The following is a 19,886-nucleotide window of genomic DNA, read 5'->3' as shown; positions in this document are numbered from 1 at the left end:
CAAGGACTTTTGCATTTCACGCCTCACGGAATACACTTCAATCACAATTCACAGAACATTTTTTTTATCAAATCATGATTCACAGAGCAGAAAGAAACAGGATCACGGTGTCACAAAAATACCCTTGCCCCCCTCATAACTAGACATTTTAAAAGTGTAGGGGGGGGGGTATAAAGCCCATTTCCCAGCCCAAATTGTGTCCACATCCAAGTCCCAGCTGTGCAATCTGAGAAATACCAGTGCATGGAAAACCAAGACTTATAATTGCACTATACATGCAGTACTATCATTGTATGTGTTGTTTCAATTGGGTGATTCCAGAAAATATCCATACCCTACCACGGGCAGCATCTTGGAATTCCAAGGGAGCAGGGGGGAGGGGTTCTTGGACTGGAATTTTGAAGGCATTAGGGGTTACGAAGTTTGGATTTCCAAACGCATGGAGGGGGTTTCAGCTCTGAATTTCCAGAGGGGGAAGACGGTGAAAGCTCCCCTTGAAATTGCTGACCTGTTAACTTTTCTAGTTTGTAATTAATCAAGCACAACCCAACTGCGGAAGCAGGATAAAGATCAATCAGGCTGGTGTTACCAAATGGAACGCCTGACAGGTTTGTAAGCTGCACTTCTAGTGGTCAGCAGTTACTCAATGAACGAAATTTTCAATATGCGGGTGACGGCACATCATGAACTTTACTTTTGTCTTTGAATGGTATCAATGAACTTAATGAACGGAAAAAAAAGTTTTATTTAGTAGTAAGCAACTTCAGGATAACACTTAACTGTAGAAGGTAAAGCTACGGTGTACTGTATCAAACGTTCACAAACTTGAGTGTTGCTTTTTGCTTGACCAAAAATTGTGAGTAGAATTTTCTTGGAGGGGGGAAAAAGTGCAAGTTTCCCATTCATTAGAAGTTTTAGGCAGTCAAACAGGAATTCGGAAGGGTATGGGGAAATATCAGTTTTTTTTTTTAATTCTGTTGTTTATGCCAACATCTGGAGAAGTGAGAAGGCTCGGAACAATTAAGTAAATGGGTCCTTAGGCCCATTTCTACATGTTCAAAGTCAATTAAGGATGGACATTGACAGTGCCTTTTATTCAATGTTGTTTAAGCCAATAGCTTGCTCTCTAATGTTTTCTCGGTTTCGATCATGGAAAACGGTTTTCTCACACATGGCTGGGAGTCTGAATGTAAGTGTATGGGGTGGTTTCAGGTCGCATGGCTGGAAGGTCAGGCTGCGTGGTTTGGTTTGGCATGGCTCCCAGCTGTGTGTGAGAAATATTTCACGACAAAAATGAATAGAAACTCAAAATTGTAGTGTTGAGTAACATGTACATGTATGTTAACTACATTGTAAGTGTGTAGTCAACTTGAAACAACTCAACAGTGTTTACTGTACTGAAAACAAATGCACAGTACAACCATTGCCACTATCCTAAGGCAATACAGTGATTATAAATGAAAACTAAACACAACAAGCAGGAGGGTTACTGGTGGCAAACATTACAAAAAATCTAAACAGAAATTTTGATTTAGTATCCCATTACAGATACAGTCCCAGATAATATTACTCAACCGCAACATATTGAAAACAAGTTAAGGGTAATTATATAACACATTTTTAGAATTTATGCACGAATTTCTTACATGTGACAATAGAAAATCTTAAGGACAAAGTCACTATTGCATCTTAACCAAAATACTAATTAATTCTAGCTTTAAGAAATAAATTAACTAAAAAATAACATAAATTAAACCTAGAAACATACTTGGCCTAACTTGAAGCTTTGAGGCCTGCAAACACGATATATCCAACATTCTTACAAGCACACTTCTAAAGCTCCAAAGGACATTTAATGCATGCGTGCTCTGCCAGAAAATATCTCATTACCTGGCTTGAATTGAATGAAGCAATTCTCATTAATTATTCAGAAAAGATCAAAGATCCTCAAGATAAACACTTGTGCCCAGCTGCCACCTGCATTCAAAATGGGCAGGAATCTTCATGAACTCTAAGCCAAGTTGCTTCTCACATCAAATACTACCAATCTTGTAGTTATACTGTACATGTACATGGATTGAGTATGTGCTGCACATGTGGCTGTTTGATCCATGGAAGACAAAATTAATTAATGAAAAGAAATCCCATTGAAAAAAATACAAAAAGATCATAGGTATTCACCATTGCTTGATTGAAGACACCTACATCATGTCTGCAATTGTGTTACAGTGTCATAAAAGGAAACCCAAATGAACTCTGAGTAGCTTTGGACAGATACTTTGGTTCTAATCACAGTAAATGTTATATCCAAAACTACATTAAGGGTTACAACAGTAGTGTTTCCTTTGTTTACACTTAATTATTGTTATTTACATTGTATCTAATGCAACTAGTGGGAACCTGTCAGTGAAAAACTGTATAAATCTGAAGGGCTGCCCTGCAAGTCACGTACTGTAAAAGGGGAAACCGCTGACTGCATTGGTTTGAGTCTAACTTTGCCTAAATCATATTTAGCCACATGAATACCTGAAACATAAATTCAACAGAATATGTTGAGCTAAAAAAAAATTATTTTTTGTTGGATATTTGGTACAGTACAGGCACATTTTTATTTACTATTATGTTCATGTACATGTAGAAGCCAAAAATGAACTGACTGAATTGATTTACATGTTGGATCTATATTATTATACACAACCAAGCCTGCAATAATTAATTTTTTTTTGTCTACAAGCAGGTCATTTGTCAGGCCAGGGACAAGTTTTGACCTGACAAAAAGCCAGTCTGGTTGGACCAAGAAAAATTTTGTCATTAGACGAGAGACATTTGAGACACTTTGGTATTTCAGTGTAGCCAAAGAATGCTTTTTCATGGAAATAAATGAAACACAAGTGTTAAAGTTTGCCTTCATTCACTTGATCGCACATGTATTCTGTATTTTCCCACATATCAAGCTCAATCGATGGTTTGTTCGTTTCTCGAATTTTGTCATAGTTTTGATTAATTGGTAACTGGGCTTCGCGTCGTCCAATTCAGTCTATAATCATACTAGTGATTAACAAATAAACTCCTGCTTCGCGGTTGTCCGATTTTGTTAATCACTCATGTGATTACAGACCGAATTGGACTCCATTCAGTCCTATTACCATTATAAATAGTCAAGTTTGTTAGCTGCACTATAAAAAAATAAAAATAATAAAACATAATTAAATAATAATAATAATTGAATAATAATAATAATAATAATAATAATAATAAAAACCAGGAATCTTATGCCATGTTTAGTCAGCTGATAAACATCGAAACTACCTTGTCAAACTAGGAAGGTCAAATCAAATACAACAATCAACGTAGATGTCACTACTAAACAATCAAAGAAGAGGGCCTATAGAGCGTTTTTATTGTCATGCAATGAAAAATAATATCAAAAACCATTCAGTAGATTAAGTCAAGAAATTGTGATATTACAGAAGATAAATAAAGAAGACAGTTCTCCAAGTTTAAGGTGTGTGCGTTGTCCCAAAGTTGAGACATTCGTCGAAATATTCCACGGAAATTTACAGAGCCTAGTATGGAGCCACCATGTTGGTGTTCTGTGGTACACCGTTATGGCGGCCAGAAAATAGTGTTAACTTTGGTTATCTGGGACTATGATTATCTGCGCTGAACAAATAAACATTAAATAAGCACTTTTCCAAATATAGCAACATCTTAAAGGTCAAATGAACCAAAACTTAGACATTTTTTTCGTTTGAGTTCAATGTGTCCAGTAAGTATAAAACAAACATAATCTGAAGTTTAAAACGAATTGTACGAAGCATTGCGGAGATATTGGAATGTTAAAATCGCTGTTTTTTATCCATCATAAGCGTAGAGGGGTCGGGAAAATTGTCCAATAATTGTCAGAAAAAAAAAACTTGTGATGTCACTGTTGGTGAGCTCAAGAAATGCAGGAAATTTAAAGCTGTTTTGGTTTCAAGTTCACAGCGAACTTCAGAGGAAAACCACTCAAAATCAAAAGTTAGGACTTGCAAGTTCTCCCAGGACCCAAAACTTTGAAGAGGATGGCTTATAAAACTGAAAAGAGAATGCTTCATGCCCTCCAAGCATTCGCGCATTTGTGTAAAACACTTTACCGAAGACAGCTTCGAACAAAATCTTCTAGTAAAGAGCCTGTTGGGACCCTCTTTCAAGCTTCGTCAACTTGTAGTCAAGAGAGACACGGTACCGACGATTTTTAACTTCACTATGGAACATTGCAAGCTGGCAATTGGACAAAAAAAAAAAAACGATAAACAAGTGAATAATGCCCGCCGAACAGCGGGCGAACTCCTCAGCCATTTCCCAAGTAAAATAAGGTTTGTATTCATAACCAAAACCTTCCCCATGAAAGACCTACTGACGCAGAAATGCAGCAATGTTCAAGACAACAATGATGTCACAAAGTAGAGTCTCAGTTCCATGCCTCCATCAAAGTGCGTGGTCATTTTGGAAACGTTTTCATGAAGCCATTGGCTGTCTTTGTACTTTTAACTTTTTTTACTCCTTTTCACAGCTCAGAAAGAAAAATTTCTGCATAAGTTTCCTTTTACATGTTTTTTTTAAACATTTCTTCGCTATAAAATGGCAGAAGAAAAGATGTCCAAATTTTGGTTCATTTGACCTTTAAATGGCTAAAAATCACGAGATAAATACATATTTTTCGACAAACGCGATCGCAGCTTTGTCACGCACTGCCATAACTTTGAAATTCAAAATGTGCTGGTACCTCTTATGCCTGATGAGGATAACAACTTTAGTGGCTCTTTAGTTTTGGATTTCAGAATTTGATGACTTCACGTGAAAACACTCTATAAATAGGGCTGACAGATGAACAAATTAACCCTTCTGCACAACGTAAGGGTCTCCATACATATGCATGTCTGCTGATCCCAGAAGTTCAAAACACTACAAATCATGCCAATATGAAATAAAAATCAATGCAACCTGGATCACAGATCTATGTTACAATCGATCGCTACTTGTTAGCCATTATTGTTTAAATGAAAAAGGAAAAACAATCTAGTTACCAGTTTGAGAAACGTCCACAGAACATGATCGCAATGCATGCTGTGAAGGGTCTTTACACCTTGTGCACGGGAAAACATGGCGGTCGATAAAAGACAGTTCTCGCTTTCCAAACTTTGACGCTAGCAATGCTTGGCAAATGGGCCACAACTCATGAGAGGGTATTTTTCTTGGGCAAGAACTGCTCTTGGACTTTGCTGCCTGGCTTGATCTGACTTTGAACACCGATAACACGATTACGGTATATCAGCTGATTACAGTATATCAGCTGTGTTCTGAAGTTTCAGAACACATTTTGATTCCTTAAAACATGCTGATGACTTAAGGGTTTATCAAGGCTTTATGATGCCTCTCAACCACCAGGCAGGCATACTAGGTACTTTTAATAAATGCTTAAGATATTAGTTGATAGAGCTCTAATGCAGCACATTTCTTTTTTGTTCAATGGTACTTCGTTTGACGCTCGATCGATTCACTTGTTGTGTTCACGTCACAATAACCGATGAAAACAATCTGTTCCCAGATTTCCGTTCTATATACCATTTTCCTTTGACTTAAGGTGGCTGAACACAGTTTTTGATACCTGTGTTCATTCACCTTTTTCTCTAAAACCCTTGATCCCACGGTCGCCAAAAATGGCAGCAAGCAAGTTAACAACACAAACTTTGGTTTTTTGATGGCAACATGAATAAATATAAACAAGCCTTTAAAATCGGTTTTATTTATTTATAGAAAATCTAGTCATTAGATTTTCTTTATAGTTTGCACGCAACAAGCTTGTAACGATTCTCACAAGTTAACACCATTTTGCTAATAATTTAACAGAGAGATCTTTAATTATCCCTTGTTGAAGGTTCACTGGAATATCCAGAATTTCCTTTGTTAAAGTTCAATTATTTTCAATACTCCAGTTACTTATTTCCTTAAGTATTTTCGTGCCAAATTTTGTGAAATTCTAATGAGTGGTTTTCGAGTTATAGGCGTATTTCCGAGAGTGCAATTTTCATTCAATTGCAATTTTTTGACTTGCTATGCATGCGCTGCATTTAACTGGGTTCTTTCGGTAACAAAGAAAAAGCTGAGAATTGCTGGGTTCTTTGCATTGTTACCTTTTCTAACATATCTTTGTAACAAAAGACTAAAGCCATCAATACACTGGGTTCAATCATAGAGAAAAATAATGGCGATAGTGCGGGTGTTGAGTAAATAAAATGATCGCTGTGGTAAAACAAAGCCCACATGCCAAAATTCAGCTATTTTTGAGCACTTTCAAAATGGCCAAAAAAGCTAGGGGATGTTCTTGCCGGTGGCCTTTCAATTGACACCTGCCAAAACAAGGTATCCGCTGACCAGTATCACGTGACCAATTATTACTGGCTCAAATTTAGAGCTCATCGAGGTCATGTATTTTTGAAGTTGGCCGCTGACCAAGTTCTGTAGGCTCATGTCAGGTTAACTTGTTTTTTTCCTTTTTTTTAATTGCTAAACACATAATTACTTACATTGCCTTACTCTACTTACAACATGACACAATACTTATCCTACTTACAATACACTACATTATTGTTATCATTATTATTATTTCTAATGCTTTTACTGTCTCACAAACGTCACTTACAATACATAAAAAAAACCTATTTACAATACTTGGCATTACCTTACTTACTTACAATATGCAATAATTACTTGTTATGACTTACACATTACGTTACTTAAGGAGTTACAATATGTAATTACTTAATTATAGAAAAAAAAAAAACCTTGCAACAAATTACTGAGGGAAATGCCTTAAATGGTAAGAGGGAATTTCCACTTCTGTTGAAATTCCCTTTCACCATTCAATGTGGCAGCAATATATTTTTCTATCTTGATTTTATCCTGCACTAATGAGATGAAGTGGCTGAAAACGAACGTAGTATTACTTAGCACCTTGATATAAAGAAAGTATTCGCCTAGCATTATGAGGTGGTTGAGGGTCAAACAGTGAGTACGAGGACGAGTAATTCCAAATAATACCTCTGGCTTGGAGAGAAGTAAACCCCCGTTACTTACGGTAGAATACCAACTTTGGAACTTATACCAAAAGGAAGATGCTTGCGGGCAGCTAATAAACAAATGACGTATGTTTTGACTATCAGAGGGGCAGAAAGGGCAGGATGAGGAGGCAACCTTGTTCATTTTGTATAATATACTGTTCATGGCTAAAATGTTGTGTCTAATTTTTTGCTGGAACATTGCCAATTTAACTTCTTTTGTGGCTGTGAATGGCAGAAGATAAATTTTATTTAGATTCTCTTTTGCGATGCCGTATGATAAGAGCTTTTTCTTCTGAAGTGGGAGGAGGATTTTCTAAGGTTAACAGTTTGTCATATAACATCTTGCACGTTATAGTACAGATTGGCGGCGGGGGTGTAGTAGAGCCGCCAGAATTAACGTCAAGGAGCTTCTTCCAACTTTGAGGGATCGCGGGTATAAGACCATGATATTGTAAAAAGTTGCCATTTAGCGTGTATTTATTGTACAAGGAAAGGAAAGGCAGGAAGCAATTTTCATGCTCGTCAAAAAGGTCTGAAATTTGCTTTATACCTGCTCGGTGCCAATGAGGCAGATATACAATTTTTTGTCAGTCACAATGAATTTGTTGTTCCAGATTGTCGGGGACAGTATCTCGGTCTTGCTGTGAGGTGTCGTGCTGTGAGGTGTTGTAGACACGATTTCTTGCCAATGAATAATTTGTTTGTAAAATTCAGGAAGATGGCCTTTAAGATCAAGAAGGTTGTAGCCGTAATTACATTGAAAGAACTCAGTGCCGCTGACAGTAGGGAGAGATGATTTTGGAACACACTTCCACGGGCCTTCCACGGTGCATCTGAGTTGGAGCACAGGGCTCCGTTTTACCCAAGTTAGTTTCAAAGGCTTATCGAAAAGAACAAAATCTTTCAGGGCAAGACTGCCATCTGATTTCTTCTTGATGAGGGTTGTCTTTTTTATTTTGACAGGTTTTTGCTTCCACATAAAATCGAACATTATTTTTTTTTTTTTTATTGAGTTTCCATAACACTGAAGATGAATGCAAGTTTGGAAAGGGCTTATGTTTTAACAATATTTATTCTACCGTATATAGATAAGTCTCTTCAGGACCAGACACTTAAGGTTTTCTTTAGGGATCCTAATTTTTCAAAGAAATTTTTCTTATGAGACAATTCAATATTGTAAGTAAAATGCACACCGAGCGTGTAAACAGGATCATCGCTAATTTGGAGGTTGCAAATTGCGTCTTTCCTATGGCGCATGGAGCCAAGCCATAGCATTTCTGATTTTGCCTGATTTATTTTTAGGCCATGGAGCACTTTTCAAACAGTGAAAGTAAGTCAAATAAATTAGACACTGACTGGGCATCAGCAAGAAGGGCAGTTGTGTCGTCAGCATATCGCGTGAGCTTGACCTCTTCATTTCCCTGGATATGTGAAGAAGCTAGTCATAAAAGGGGATAAGTGACGATTTTGGTTGCTTTTCTTTTTTTTGCTCGAAATTAGCTGAATTTTTGCAAGTGGTCTTCAATGTAATAGAAAAACGTGGTTCTGTATTTTTGTCACTGGTTTTTGCTTTGTTTTCGAGTTAAAACGTAGGCAAAAAACTTGGCTTTTCCTAGCCATGTCTTTAGGAGTTTATTTGTTGAACAGCAAACAGGCAGACTGTTTATAGTGTATGAAGTCAAAACCAAATCCCACAGCATATAGAGCGGAAATCTGGGAACAGATTGCTTACACCGGCTATTGTGACGTGAACACAACACGTAAATTGATCGAGTGTCAGACGAAATGCCATCAAACAAAAAAGAGATGTGCCGCATTAGAGCTCTGTCAACTAATATCTTAAGCATTGTTTTAAAGTACCTTGTATGCCTGCCTGGTGGTTGAGAGGCATCATAAAGCCTCGATAAACCCGTAAGTCATCAGCACGTTTTAAAGAATCAAAATGTGTTCTGAAACTTCGAAGGCAGCTGATATACCGTAATCGTGTTATTGGCGTTCGAAGTCAGGTCGAGCCAGGTAGCAAAGTCCAAGAGCAGTTCTTGCCCAAGAAAAATACCCTCTGGTGAGTTGTGGCCCATTTGCCAAGCATTACTAGCGTCAAAGTTTGGAAAGCGAGAACTGGTTTTAGACTTAAAAAATTTGTCTTGTATCGACCGCCATGTTTTCCTGCGCACGAGGTGTAAAGACCCCTCCCGGCATGCATTGCGATTACGTTCTGCGGACATTTCTCGAACTGGTAACTAGATTTAAACATAATAATGGCCAGCAAGTGGCGATCGATTGTAACAGATCTGTGATCCAGTTTGCGCTGCTTTTATTTCAAATTGGCATGATTTGTAGTGTTTTGAGCTTCTGGGATCAGGGGACCTGCAGATGTATGGAGACCCGTACGTTGCACAGAAGGGTTAATCTGTTAATCTGTCAGCCCTATTTATAGAGCGTTTTCACGTGGAGTCATCAAATTCTTAAATCCAAAACTAAACAGCCACCAAAGTTGTTATCCTCATCAGGCATAAGAGCTACCAGCGCATTTTGAACTTGGAAGTTATGGCAGTGCGTGACATAAAGCTACGATCGCGTTTGTCGAAAACTATGTTTTATCTTGTGATTTTTTTAGCCATTTAAGACGTTGCCGTATTTGGAAAAGTGCTTATTGAAATGTTTATTTGTTTTATTTTATTTTTCTTTACACCTTTTTTGACCTGAAATCAACATTTTTGAGCTTACACGTTGCGTGAAATTACCATTTTCAGGAGCCCAGCATGGGCTCCTACCATTTTGCTGTTTTCTAAGTGAAACCAACACCCTTGCCATCACGTGTTAGCGTCAAATCAACATTTTAACCTATTTATACTTGAAATCAACATCATTGAGCTTATGCACTGCGTGAAATTACCATTTTGCTGTTTTCTAAGTGAAATTAACATCCTCCCCATCAAGCGTTAACGTGAAATCAACATTTAAACCTATTTAGACCTAGAATCAACATCATTGAACTTATGCGCTGCGTGAAATTGACATTTTGCTGGTTTCTAAGTGAAACCAACATCCTTGCTGTCATGTGTTAACGTGAAATCAACATTTTGACCTATTTAGACCTGAAATCAACATCATTGAGCTTATGCGCTGCGTGAAATTACCATTTTGCTGTTTTCTAAGTGAAATTAACATCCTTGCCGTCACGCGTTAACGTGAAATCAACATTTTAACCTATTTAGACCTGAAATCAACATCATTGAGCTTATGCGCTGCATGAAATTACCATTTTGCTGGTTTCTAAGTGAAACCAACATCCTTGCTGTCATGTGTTAACGTGAAATCAACATTTTAACCTATTTAGACCTGGAATCAACATCATTGAGCTTATGCACTGCATGAAATTGACATCTTGCTGGTTTCTAAGTGAAACCAACATCCTTGCCGTCACGCGTTAACGTGAAATCAACATTTTAACCTATTTAGACCTGAAATCAACATCATTGAGCTTATGCGCTGCGTGAAATTGACATTTTGCTGGTTTCTAAGTGAAACCAACATCCTTGCCATCACGCGTTAACGTGAAATCAACATTTTAACCTATTTAGACCTGAAATCAACATCATTGAGCTTATGCGTTGCGTGAAATTGACATTTTGCTGGTTTCTAAGTGAAATCAACCTCCTTGCCGTCATGCGTTAACGTGAAATCAACATTTAAACCTTTTTTGACCTAAAATTAACATTTTTGAGCTTATATGTTGCGTGAAATTGACATTTTACTGCTTTCCAAGTGAAATCAAAGTCCTTGCGGTCGTGGCGGGCCGATCCTTTGTTATGATAAACCGAGGCGAGACTTTGACTTATAACAAAGGCTTGGCTTGGCTATTATGATAAAGGATCGGCTCTGTTTATCATAACAAAGGCCCAGCTTCGTTTATTTGCAGCCTCGGCGGGAAAAGGGCGTAAGGTATTTTAATCAAAAGTGAACTTTGTCGAAAACACTCCAAATTTTGCATGCAGTTTTGTTTAGGTATGTTTAGCAATGTCCCGTAGGTTTTCTGCTAAACTTTGCTTCGTTTTTGGGTATTGCGTATGCAAAAAACCACTCGGTTTTCCTAGCGGCGTCTTTATAAAGCGAAGCAAAAACCAGTGGCAAAAATACAGGGACACGTTTTTCTATTACATTGAAGACCACATGCAAAAATTCAGTTAATTTGGAGCAAAAAAAAGAAAAGCAACCAAAATCGTCACTTATCCCCTTTTATGACTAGCTTCTTCATGTATGCCCTTGATGTCTTTTGACCATCTTATACTTTGGGCAAGAAGCTCCATAGCAATAACAAAGAGTATGCCTGAAAGGGGACAACGCGAATGGACACTGCGTTCTAATAGTTCAATAGTCGATGCTTTTCTAATGTCAACAGGTTACCACCTCTTTTGTCTAAAGTGCTGATTACACAATCAAAATCGCCCCCTAACACAAGATTTTCATTTCCATATTTGCTGAGGAGATTATTTGAAAGCCCCCTTAGGAATACAAGCTGTTGGTTTGGATCATTTGGTGCATAAGCATTAACCAGTACAACTTTTGCATTATCAATAACAGTCTCTGCTAAAATATATCTCCCATGAACATCTGAGGCAATTTTCTCAATGTTTACGTCAAGCCGTGGTTTAAAAAGAATCATAACTCCTCCGCTATGAGACAACCTATGACTAGATATGATTTTGCCTCCCCGTTCCATCTCGCATCTTCCGATACTATCGAGCCAGGAATAAGGACTCAGGTTAACTTGTTGTAATCAGGGTGTTGTTCAGAGCCCGGTTAATGCTAACCCTGGTTTAAATTTAACCAAAGTATAAACTTTTCTTGTATAAAAATGTTTTTCACTGCTTTTGTTGTGTGTTGTTTGAGATTATTCAAACTCAAAACATAAAGCCAAACAACATAAACAGAAAACCTTACTGCAAAGTTACAAGACTCAAATCAAAATTCTCGTTCATCCTGGGTTAGCTTGATCGGGATTTGAACAACCCGGCCCAGGAGCTCCCCTTTTAGGCTTGGCTAAATCTATATATTACTTGTGGTTAGAAGGAAGAAGATAAACCACAGGGATCAGAGTAAATCAAAATACCCTGTATACTCACCAGAAACAGTGACGAGCTGGTCCTTAAGTTGGGAAAACCCGTGTAGTAAAGGATCTTGCTCTTCATCCTGAGGGACAAAACCAGACAAACAAATTTTCACACATATAGAAAACTTTCAATCTTTGTTCTCTCAAAGGAAATTTTAAAAAATTCACATGTTGATATATCACAATAGAGGTTTGTTATAGGAAGCAACAAGGTTGAGAAGTTTAGGGTGTCTATCTCTTGTAACCCATTGGATAAGTTGCAAATATTCACACCAGAAGCATATCACCTAATGATGTAAACAAGCTTGAACTAGTGAGACAATTTCAGATAGTGCAGAGTGCAATGTATAGTTCTGGCAAGATACTAAGTCACACATGTCCTCACCTGTGCCGTTCACTCCCAGTTTGTATTTACTTTCATGGTACCTAGGGCTTTTCCCCTTGCAGAATAATTTTGATCAGACAGACAATCTTAGCAGTGTGTATGATTCATGTCTGTACTTTCATTCGATGTTAAACAATAACTTATACATATTACTGTTTGTCAAGACAGCTTTCAAATTTTACTCTGGTGTTTTACGTTGATTTTCGTTCATTTCAAATTCAATATGTTGAAGCAAACTTGACAATTTTACTTTTCACGCCAACATTTGTGACTTGATACTTTTGTTTTCCTTGCAAAGGTATGTAACATAAAACCGTTGTTTTCTCAAAAACTTTAGACATGAATGGACGGAAATAAATATCTTATGAGGAAATGGAAGAAGAAGAATTTTGCTTCATTCAAAATGCAAATTTTCTTTTCACCAATAAACAAGAAGTAATTTAATTGTGAAATAGTCACGGAATACCACATTCTTATTCAGTTGCCACCTCAGTGATATTGGTTAAGGTGGCTTACTACAGTTTTGATGGATTATAACAGCCCAACCTCTAACTCTTTTGAAAAATGTTCCAAGATGTTTTTCCTTTCTCTATTTACTGTTCACTCAAGTCTTTTACCATTCTGTGTGAAACTTGAACAATTAAACTTCAACAAATGGCCAAAATGAACAACTGAGTACTTAAGGGAAGACTGGGCACTAGTAGGCTAAATCACGTTTTTCTCCAAATCTACTCTTATGACCCCACCTCAAAATTTCAGGAAAAAGAAATTGGCTCTGATTTAACATTCATGTAAAGTAAAACAAAAATCTTTAAGACAGATTTTCCACAAACTAAGAAATTGTGAGATCAAAAATAGCTCAAAATCTGTCCTACAGATTTTTTTAAAATTTTGGCTCTAAATGCAATTCACCCCTACAAATAAAATGTGAAAATTTCATCATGGGTTGTACTGTAGGTTTTCGAGAAATCCTCGATCAAAGATTAGCTTTAACAACCTTGGACGAGAATTGAATTGTGCTTGCTCTTTATTTAAGCACGAGCTCATGTGACGTCATATATTGCGTGCGAGAAAGCAAGAGTAAATGAGAGCTCTTTTACCGGTTATTTATAGAGCATTTTTGTCATATTTTTTTGGCCCTAGGCTTAAACACATGTTCGAACGGAGTGTGAAACTAATGCTATGTGTACCAAAGTGATATAACCCCTTTCAAGTGCTGAAATGGTTTTAGTTTCTTCTTAGGGTTAGTTTCTTGCACACGCAATTAATACCGACGTCTGGCAGGCAATCATAGCGCACGCTACTAAGTCTCAGAAAAACTGTAGTTAGCCACCTAAATACACCTGAGAAGCGTTGGCGTTTCACGAAAAAGTACTGAAGGCCACTGCTACTCAGTTGACAGAGATTTTAATTATATCATACATCCATGAACAAGTCCCCTCAAAGACTGATCAAATTACCAGTAACTTGCATTTTCATTATGTGCCAAGGAGTCTGCAGCAACATTTGAACACCTTCCTGGTTTCTTTTGTCACAGATTTACAATTTGACAAGTGTTAATGCCACTAAATTGAGAAAGTTTGGCTGGATATGAACTTTTTGATGCCTTTCATGGAGACAATTGAAAGGGAAATAAATAAGCCCCTAAGAAAAAGCAAAAGGTTTCCATTCTTAATTTAAACCCTGGCAAACACACTTCTGTAGTTTGATAGCAGCAGATGATATTTGTTGAACTGAGCTAGGGGCAATTCTAAAAGATACACCACTCACAGTAGTGTTTTTTGTACTAAAACAGGATGGTACCTGAAAAATAACTGCTGTCCTCGGTCATATCATATGACATATAAAAAAACAGGTGGCTCTTGGGATGTCACCTGGGTATATACTTCATGTGACAATGCCATATATGCATCCAAGTAGTCTAACTATATACTTCATGTCAAGCGAACATGTAGTGTCCTTTACTGACTTAGCTTTCATTACTTGAGGTGCTTTGCTTACTTGGTATAATTTACTTGCTTAGTGTAGATTACTTGCTTGGTGTACTTTACATGCTTGATGTACTTTACTTCCTTGGTATACTTTACTTGCTTAGTGATAAAAGTGTTGACAAGCCTGCACAACTCCTGCCGTTCGCAGATGAATAAGTTCTAAAGCCCTCATAGCTTAAGGTGGCTCCCTATAGTTTACAATTGCACGCACGCTGAGGACGAAAGTTCAAGTAATCTGCACGCGCTTGAAGGAAAACGTCAGTATCTTTCGATATTTTATGACGTCAACATGAGCACAAAAAGCAAAACTGACAGTGAATTTTTTCGAGTTTCCTTCGCTGAAATTTCGTAAAATTTGGCAGACTGGTAGTACATATCTTACTTTAGTCGGAGCTTATTTTTGAAGGAAATCTATAAGACCAGTTTTCTGGCAGGCATAAAAGACATAAATTTGCAAAAATCAAAAAACCTGCCTTAATAAACCTTACTTTTTTCATGTTTAAAATTCGTATCCCGCAGGATGTGATATGCTGTGAAAATTTTGGAAGATTTCACTGAAGAAATTTCCAGAAAATCACAAATAAAGCCATAAAAAAGCAAAAAACACATTTGCTTGGGCATTTATAATTCAAAAAACCCATAATTTTAACAGAGATGATAGTAAAATACTATTTAATCATTGCTTATGACATGTAATAAGTTTGAAAGGACTGGGTGTAAAAACGAATGGAAAAACGGCACTCAAAACATAGCACGAGCATGTGCAATGCCATAAATGATTACCCTATGGAGCCACGTTAACTTTAACTAGGATGCAAAAGAAGGGATTTTCCCTCACAATATGAAATGATGGGGGGTTCCTTAAAGATTTCTCTCAGTTGTGGTTGATTATCTATAAGGTGCCATTTCCCCATGAGTGTGTCCTTTAGGTTAGGCAGTGCCGGGTGGTATTGCGTTACAAAGGGCAGTATTTTCTTTTGTGCGGCATTGTTTTTCTGTGCCAGCGACATTTTTCTGTCGGAGAATTTAATCTCTGAAAGGTGTTTCTCTACAATTCTAGCTGGGTAATGTCTATTCTGCCGGCGCGTTTTGAAATTACTCGTGTTTTCCTCAGAAGTAAATTGGGAGGAATTCGATCTCAGAACCCTCAATGCTTCTCCTTTGATAAAGCCTTTTGTGACACCTGGTGGATGACATGAATAGAAATTCATGTATTGAAAGGTCTCTGTAGGTTTGAAATGTGTTCCCACGTCAAGAATAGATCGATTCTTTATTGAATCTGTCACCTTGGTACACTTTCGTGTCCAAGAACATAGTTTCTGTTTCTGAGATTTCAGCCGTGAATATGATGTCATTGATGAATCTTTCCAAAAGATGGGTTTCGTGTTACTTTGTCTGAGTATTTCTATTTCTATTTTGGCCATAAATGTGTTAGCAAAAGCTACAGACATTTTCATTCCCATGGCTGTTCCATGAGTTTGGAGGTAATCTTTTCCATTGAATTGGAACAAAATTCCTTGTAGAATCAGACTAAGGATTTCTCTTAAATACCTGCTAGGAATTGGAGGATTCTCGTGATAAAACTCTTCGTATGCTTTGCATACTGTGGTAATACCCTCTTCCTGTGAGTATGTTTGCGTAGAGGTACATCAAGCAAGTAAAGTACATCAAGCAGGTAAAGCACATCAAGCAAGTAAAGTACATCAAGCAAGTAAAGTACATCAAGCAAGTACAGTACAGCAAGCAAGTAAAGTATATCAAGCAAGTAAAGTACATCAAGCAAGTAAAGTACATCAAGCAAGTAAAGTACAGCAAGCAAGTAAAGTACAGCAAGCAAGTAAAGTACATCAAGCAAGTACAGTAAATCAAGCAAGTAAAGTACATCAAGCAAGTAAAGTACATCAAGCAAGTAAAGTACATCAAGCAAGTAAAGTACACCAAGCAAGTAAAGTACATCAAGCAAGTAAAGTACATCAAGCAGGTAAAGCACATCAAGCAAGTAAAGTACATCAAGCAAGTACAGTAAATCAAGCAAGTAAAGTACATCAAGCAAGTACAGTAAATCAAGCAAGTAAAGTACATCAAGCAAGTACAGTAAATCAAGCAAGTAAAGTACAGCAAGCAGGTAAAGCACATCAAGCAAGTAAAGTACATCAAGCAAGTAAAGTACATCAAGCAAGTAAAGTACAGCAAGCAAGTAAAGTACATCAAGCAAGTACAGTACATCAAGCAAGTTAAGTACATCAAGCAAGTAAAGTACATCGAGCAAGTGAAGTACATCAAGCAAGTACAGTAAATCAAGCAAGTAAAGTACATCAAGCAAGTACAGTAAATCAAGCAAGTAAAGTACATCAAGCAGGTAAAGCACATCAAGCAAGGCTGCTGCCTAACGGGCGCCCGGTCGCCTGAGGCGCCTAACTTACGAGTGCGGGCGACTAAAGTTTTGTTCAAGGAGCCCGAGTGGGCGCCTAAACATGGAGTTTTGTTTCCCATGTAATATGTCCGATGACTTCAATCTTCTCATGAAATTGGTCAAAAAATCGTTCACACAATAAATTAAACGGAAAACAACAGCTACTCTGGTCCTGTTTTGCTTTTATCACGAGAAATCTGGGCAAAAGCACGGCAACAAAGTCTCTGTCCGCTCACGAAACAGCCGAAAACAGCCATGTTTGAAAATCGCCCTATAATGCATTGCAAGCTCAGTATTGAATAACTGTACATCATGTATGCCAATGGATTGTGTCTCTGTTGATGCCTTACTGATTCCAAGTTGCAAATTAACTACTTTGATAACAAATATTTTTGGAATTGGAGTGATGATGCTGCTGACATTATATTTACAGTTGAAAAAAGATAAATGTGTCTAAATATTTGTCTGATATTTCAGAAAACTTCACTTAGATGTACTGAATGAATTTCTTTAGGTTCTGAAAGGATAATTCAAGTAACTAGCCAGCAAAAGGAACACATCATTGCAATTCTCTTTGCATACTAGGGTTCTATATTTTAAATTATCAAATGAATTGTCGCGACTCCGCCCAATATACAAGAATTTATTTTCTCCAAAGAAGTGGCCAATATTGCTGTAATGCTGCCTCAAAATCACCTTTAGTTTATACTAATGTCCCAAGCCCGGGGAAAGAACACACATTTCAGTGAGGCCAAATTCAAACCCCCCCAAATGCCTCTTTCATTTTTGTTTGTTTTCATTTGTGGCTTGCATTTCATAATTTGTACAACGTATTTCGTCTTTTTAAAATAGAATTGCAAAACTCAAAAACAAAAGCAGCAATATAATTTTTCTTAAAAAAAGCTGCAGCACCTGCACGGATACACCAATAATTGAGTTTGACCAGAAATAGTATTCTTTCTCAGTCATGACCTGATCACTTTGCTAAATGCTTTATTTATAAAATTTGATTGATATTAGACCATATTAGTGTCTCATGGAAAATCTCTGCCCCAGGACCCCTCCCCAAAATTTCCACAATTAACCCCCCGCCATCTTCCTCAACCTCCCCAACCCCCCCCCCCCCCGGATTGACCACGGAGAATTTTATTTGGGCTCCTAAAAAAGTGGCTTGGGCTCCTAACTTTTGGTGAAAGAAGCCCAAAGGGCTCCTTAAAAATTGCCTTAGGCAACAGTCTTGCTTAACAAGTAACATTTCATGATAAAGACTGCCTTCATATTCAACACGCGGACACGTATAGGCTAGGTCAATTTGTGGTCAGTTCAGCTGAATTGTAAGTTAATTGTTTTATCTTCGCTTTGAAAATTGGAACAGCACATAATATTTGTTTACCTGTTTGTTATCTGTTTGCCTTCTTGACTTTTCAATGGTGGTAATAAAAAACAACAAGGTCTGCTGCCACCGCTTCATCGTGAAAATGTGCACATGCCGACAAATTTGATTCGTGTACTATGCTACACTGTATGCCTGCCAAAATTGCTCTTGCTTCAAAGTTCAAAAGGTACATGCAATAACTGCACTTTTACATTTTTTACCTGTTCATTTATTACTTCAGAAAAAGCAGATCACGATTACGTTGGTGAAATAATACTCCATATCAATTAACTTTGTGACTAAATGTACCCGGTGCAAACGCTTGTAGTAGCCGGTGACTTGCGTTGGGCGCCGGCTAATTTTGAAAACCCTGTGCGGTGACATTTCCTTCTTAATTCAAGGGGTAGCCATTCGTTTAACAACTGTGTCACAATGCCATCTTCCCTTCTGGATTCCCCCTTAATGAATCTGGCTGCCCACCTCTGGATGGTTTCCACACTCTTCACATCTTTCTTTAGATGGGGATTCCACACAGCTGATGCATATTATTTAACAAATAAGGAAGCCTAAGCCGTGTATCACACAGTGATAAAACACAGTAATAAAACACATACTCTGCATGTGGTCTTGCCAGGGCTATATACGCTTGCTCCTTGATCTTTTGTGGACATTTTGACAGGTTCCTTCTCAGGAATGCCAATGAGCGGTTTGCCTTTCCTGTAATATGTTTTCAATTAAAACTCTACGGAAATTTAAGACCACTTGAGAAATGTAGAAAACATTCGCCTGCGACTCATGTTTTCTAACTTTCCCTTGTGTTCTCAAATGCCCGTTGTGTTTTATCACTGTGTGATACACGGCTTAGGCTTTTTTATTTGTTAAATAATATTATCATATATTTGCATCAGGATTTGCCTGGGCATGGTGGAAATCCATGAAATGTATACAAAGTTAAATAATCCGTTGTCAGTGGCTGATCGAAGCTCAGGCTTCGTAAAATAATATACTTATTGACTTTGTACTTACAATGAGCTTTACATGTCGGATTTAAGCAAATCATTATAAGACTTACAGGTAATAAAAAAACACCGGTAGATAGTACATAAAGCTTGATAGTAATAAATACTTTGTCAAGACCTTCATATTAGATTTCTAGCATTAATGTCATTGTCTATGGCAAATGAGTTTTAATTCCTACCTGGTGACTGTGAGAGCCTCCACGAGCATTTCTCCGCATGGCTGCCACAACAAGCGACATCTCTCCCTGAACGATATAGACGCCATTTCGGGGAGACATATGCCCTTGATCTTCGACTTTAAACATGAAGAAGCAGCAGTTGAAGTGAGAACAATTACGCTAGATGAGTTCTTTAAGACTTAAGATCCAGGTCTAAATTTTCTAGACATCGCCAATGGCAGCAGAAGCAAGGAATTTGAAGATGTTTAAGATACCGTTGTCACTCACAAAAATTCATCGACGGACATTTTGGATGGTGGATACGCTGA

The 19,886-nt window shown here is 37.6% G+C and overlaps 1 protein-coding gene across 1 annotated transcript in view; it reads right to left on the bottom strand.

Annotated features, from left to right (window-relative positions):
• LOC145495181 (Golgi-specific brefeldin A-resistance guanine nucleotide exchange factor 1-like) overlaps window positions 1–19,886 on the bottom strand; it is a 110,613-nt gene extending 90,727 nt beyond the window's left edge. The window contains exons 1-2 of the mRNA XM_081474760.1: window positions 19,579–19,886; window positions 12,230–12,296 (exon numbers count right to left, since the gene is read on the bottom strand). Coding sequence (XP_081330886.1) covers window positions 12,230–12,296; window positions 19,579–19,704 — 193 coding nt within the window. The 5' untranslated portion in view covers window positions 19,705–19,886. The remainder of the gene's footprint in view (window positions 1–12,229; window positions 12,297–19,578) is intronic.

This window comes from Orbicella franksi, chromosome 8 (genome assembly GCF_964199315.1).
Source record: "Orbicella franksi chromosome 8, jaOrbFran1.1, whole genome shotgun sequence".
Lineage (NCBI taxonomy): Eukaryota > Metazoa > Cnidaria > Anthozoa > Scleractinia > Merulinidae > Orbicella > Orbicella franksi.
Note: the sequence above shows the minus strand (reverse complement) of the source record. Positions and strands in the feature narration are given on the sequence as shown.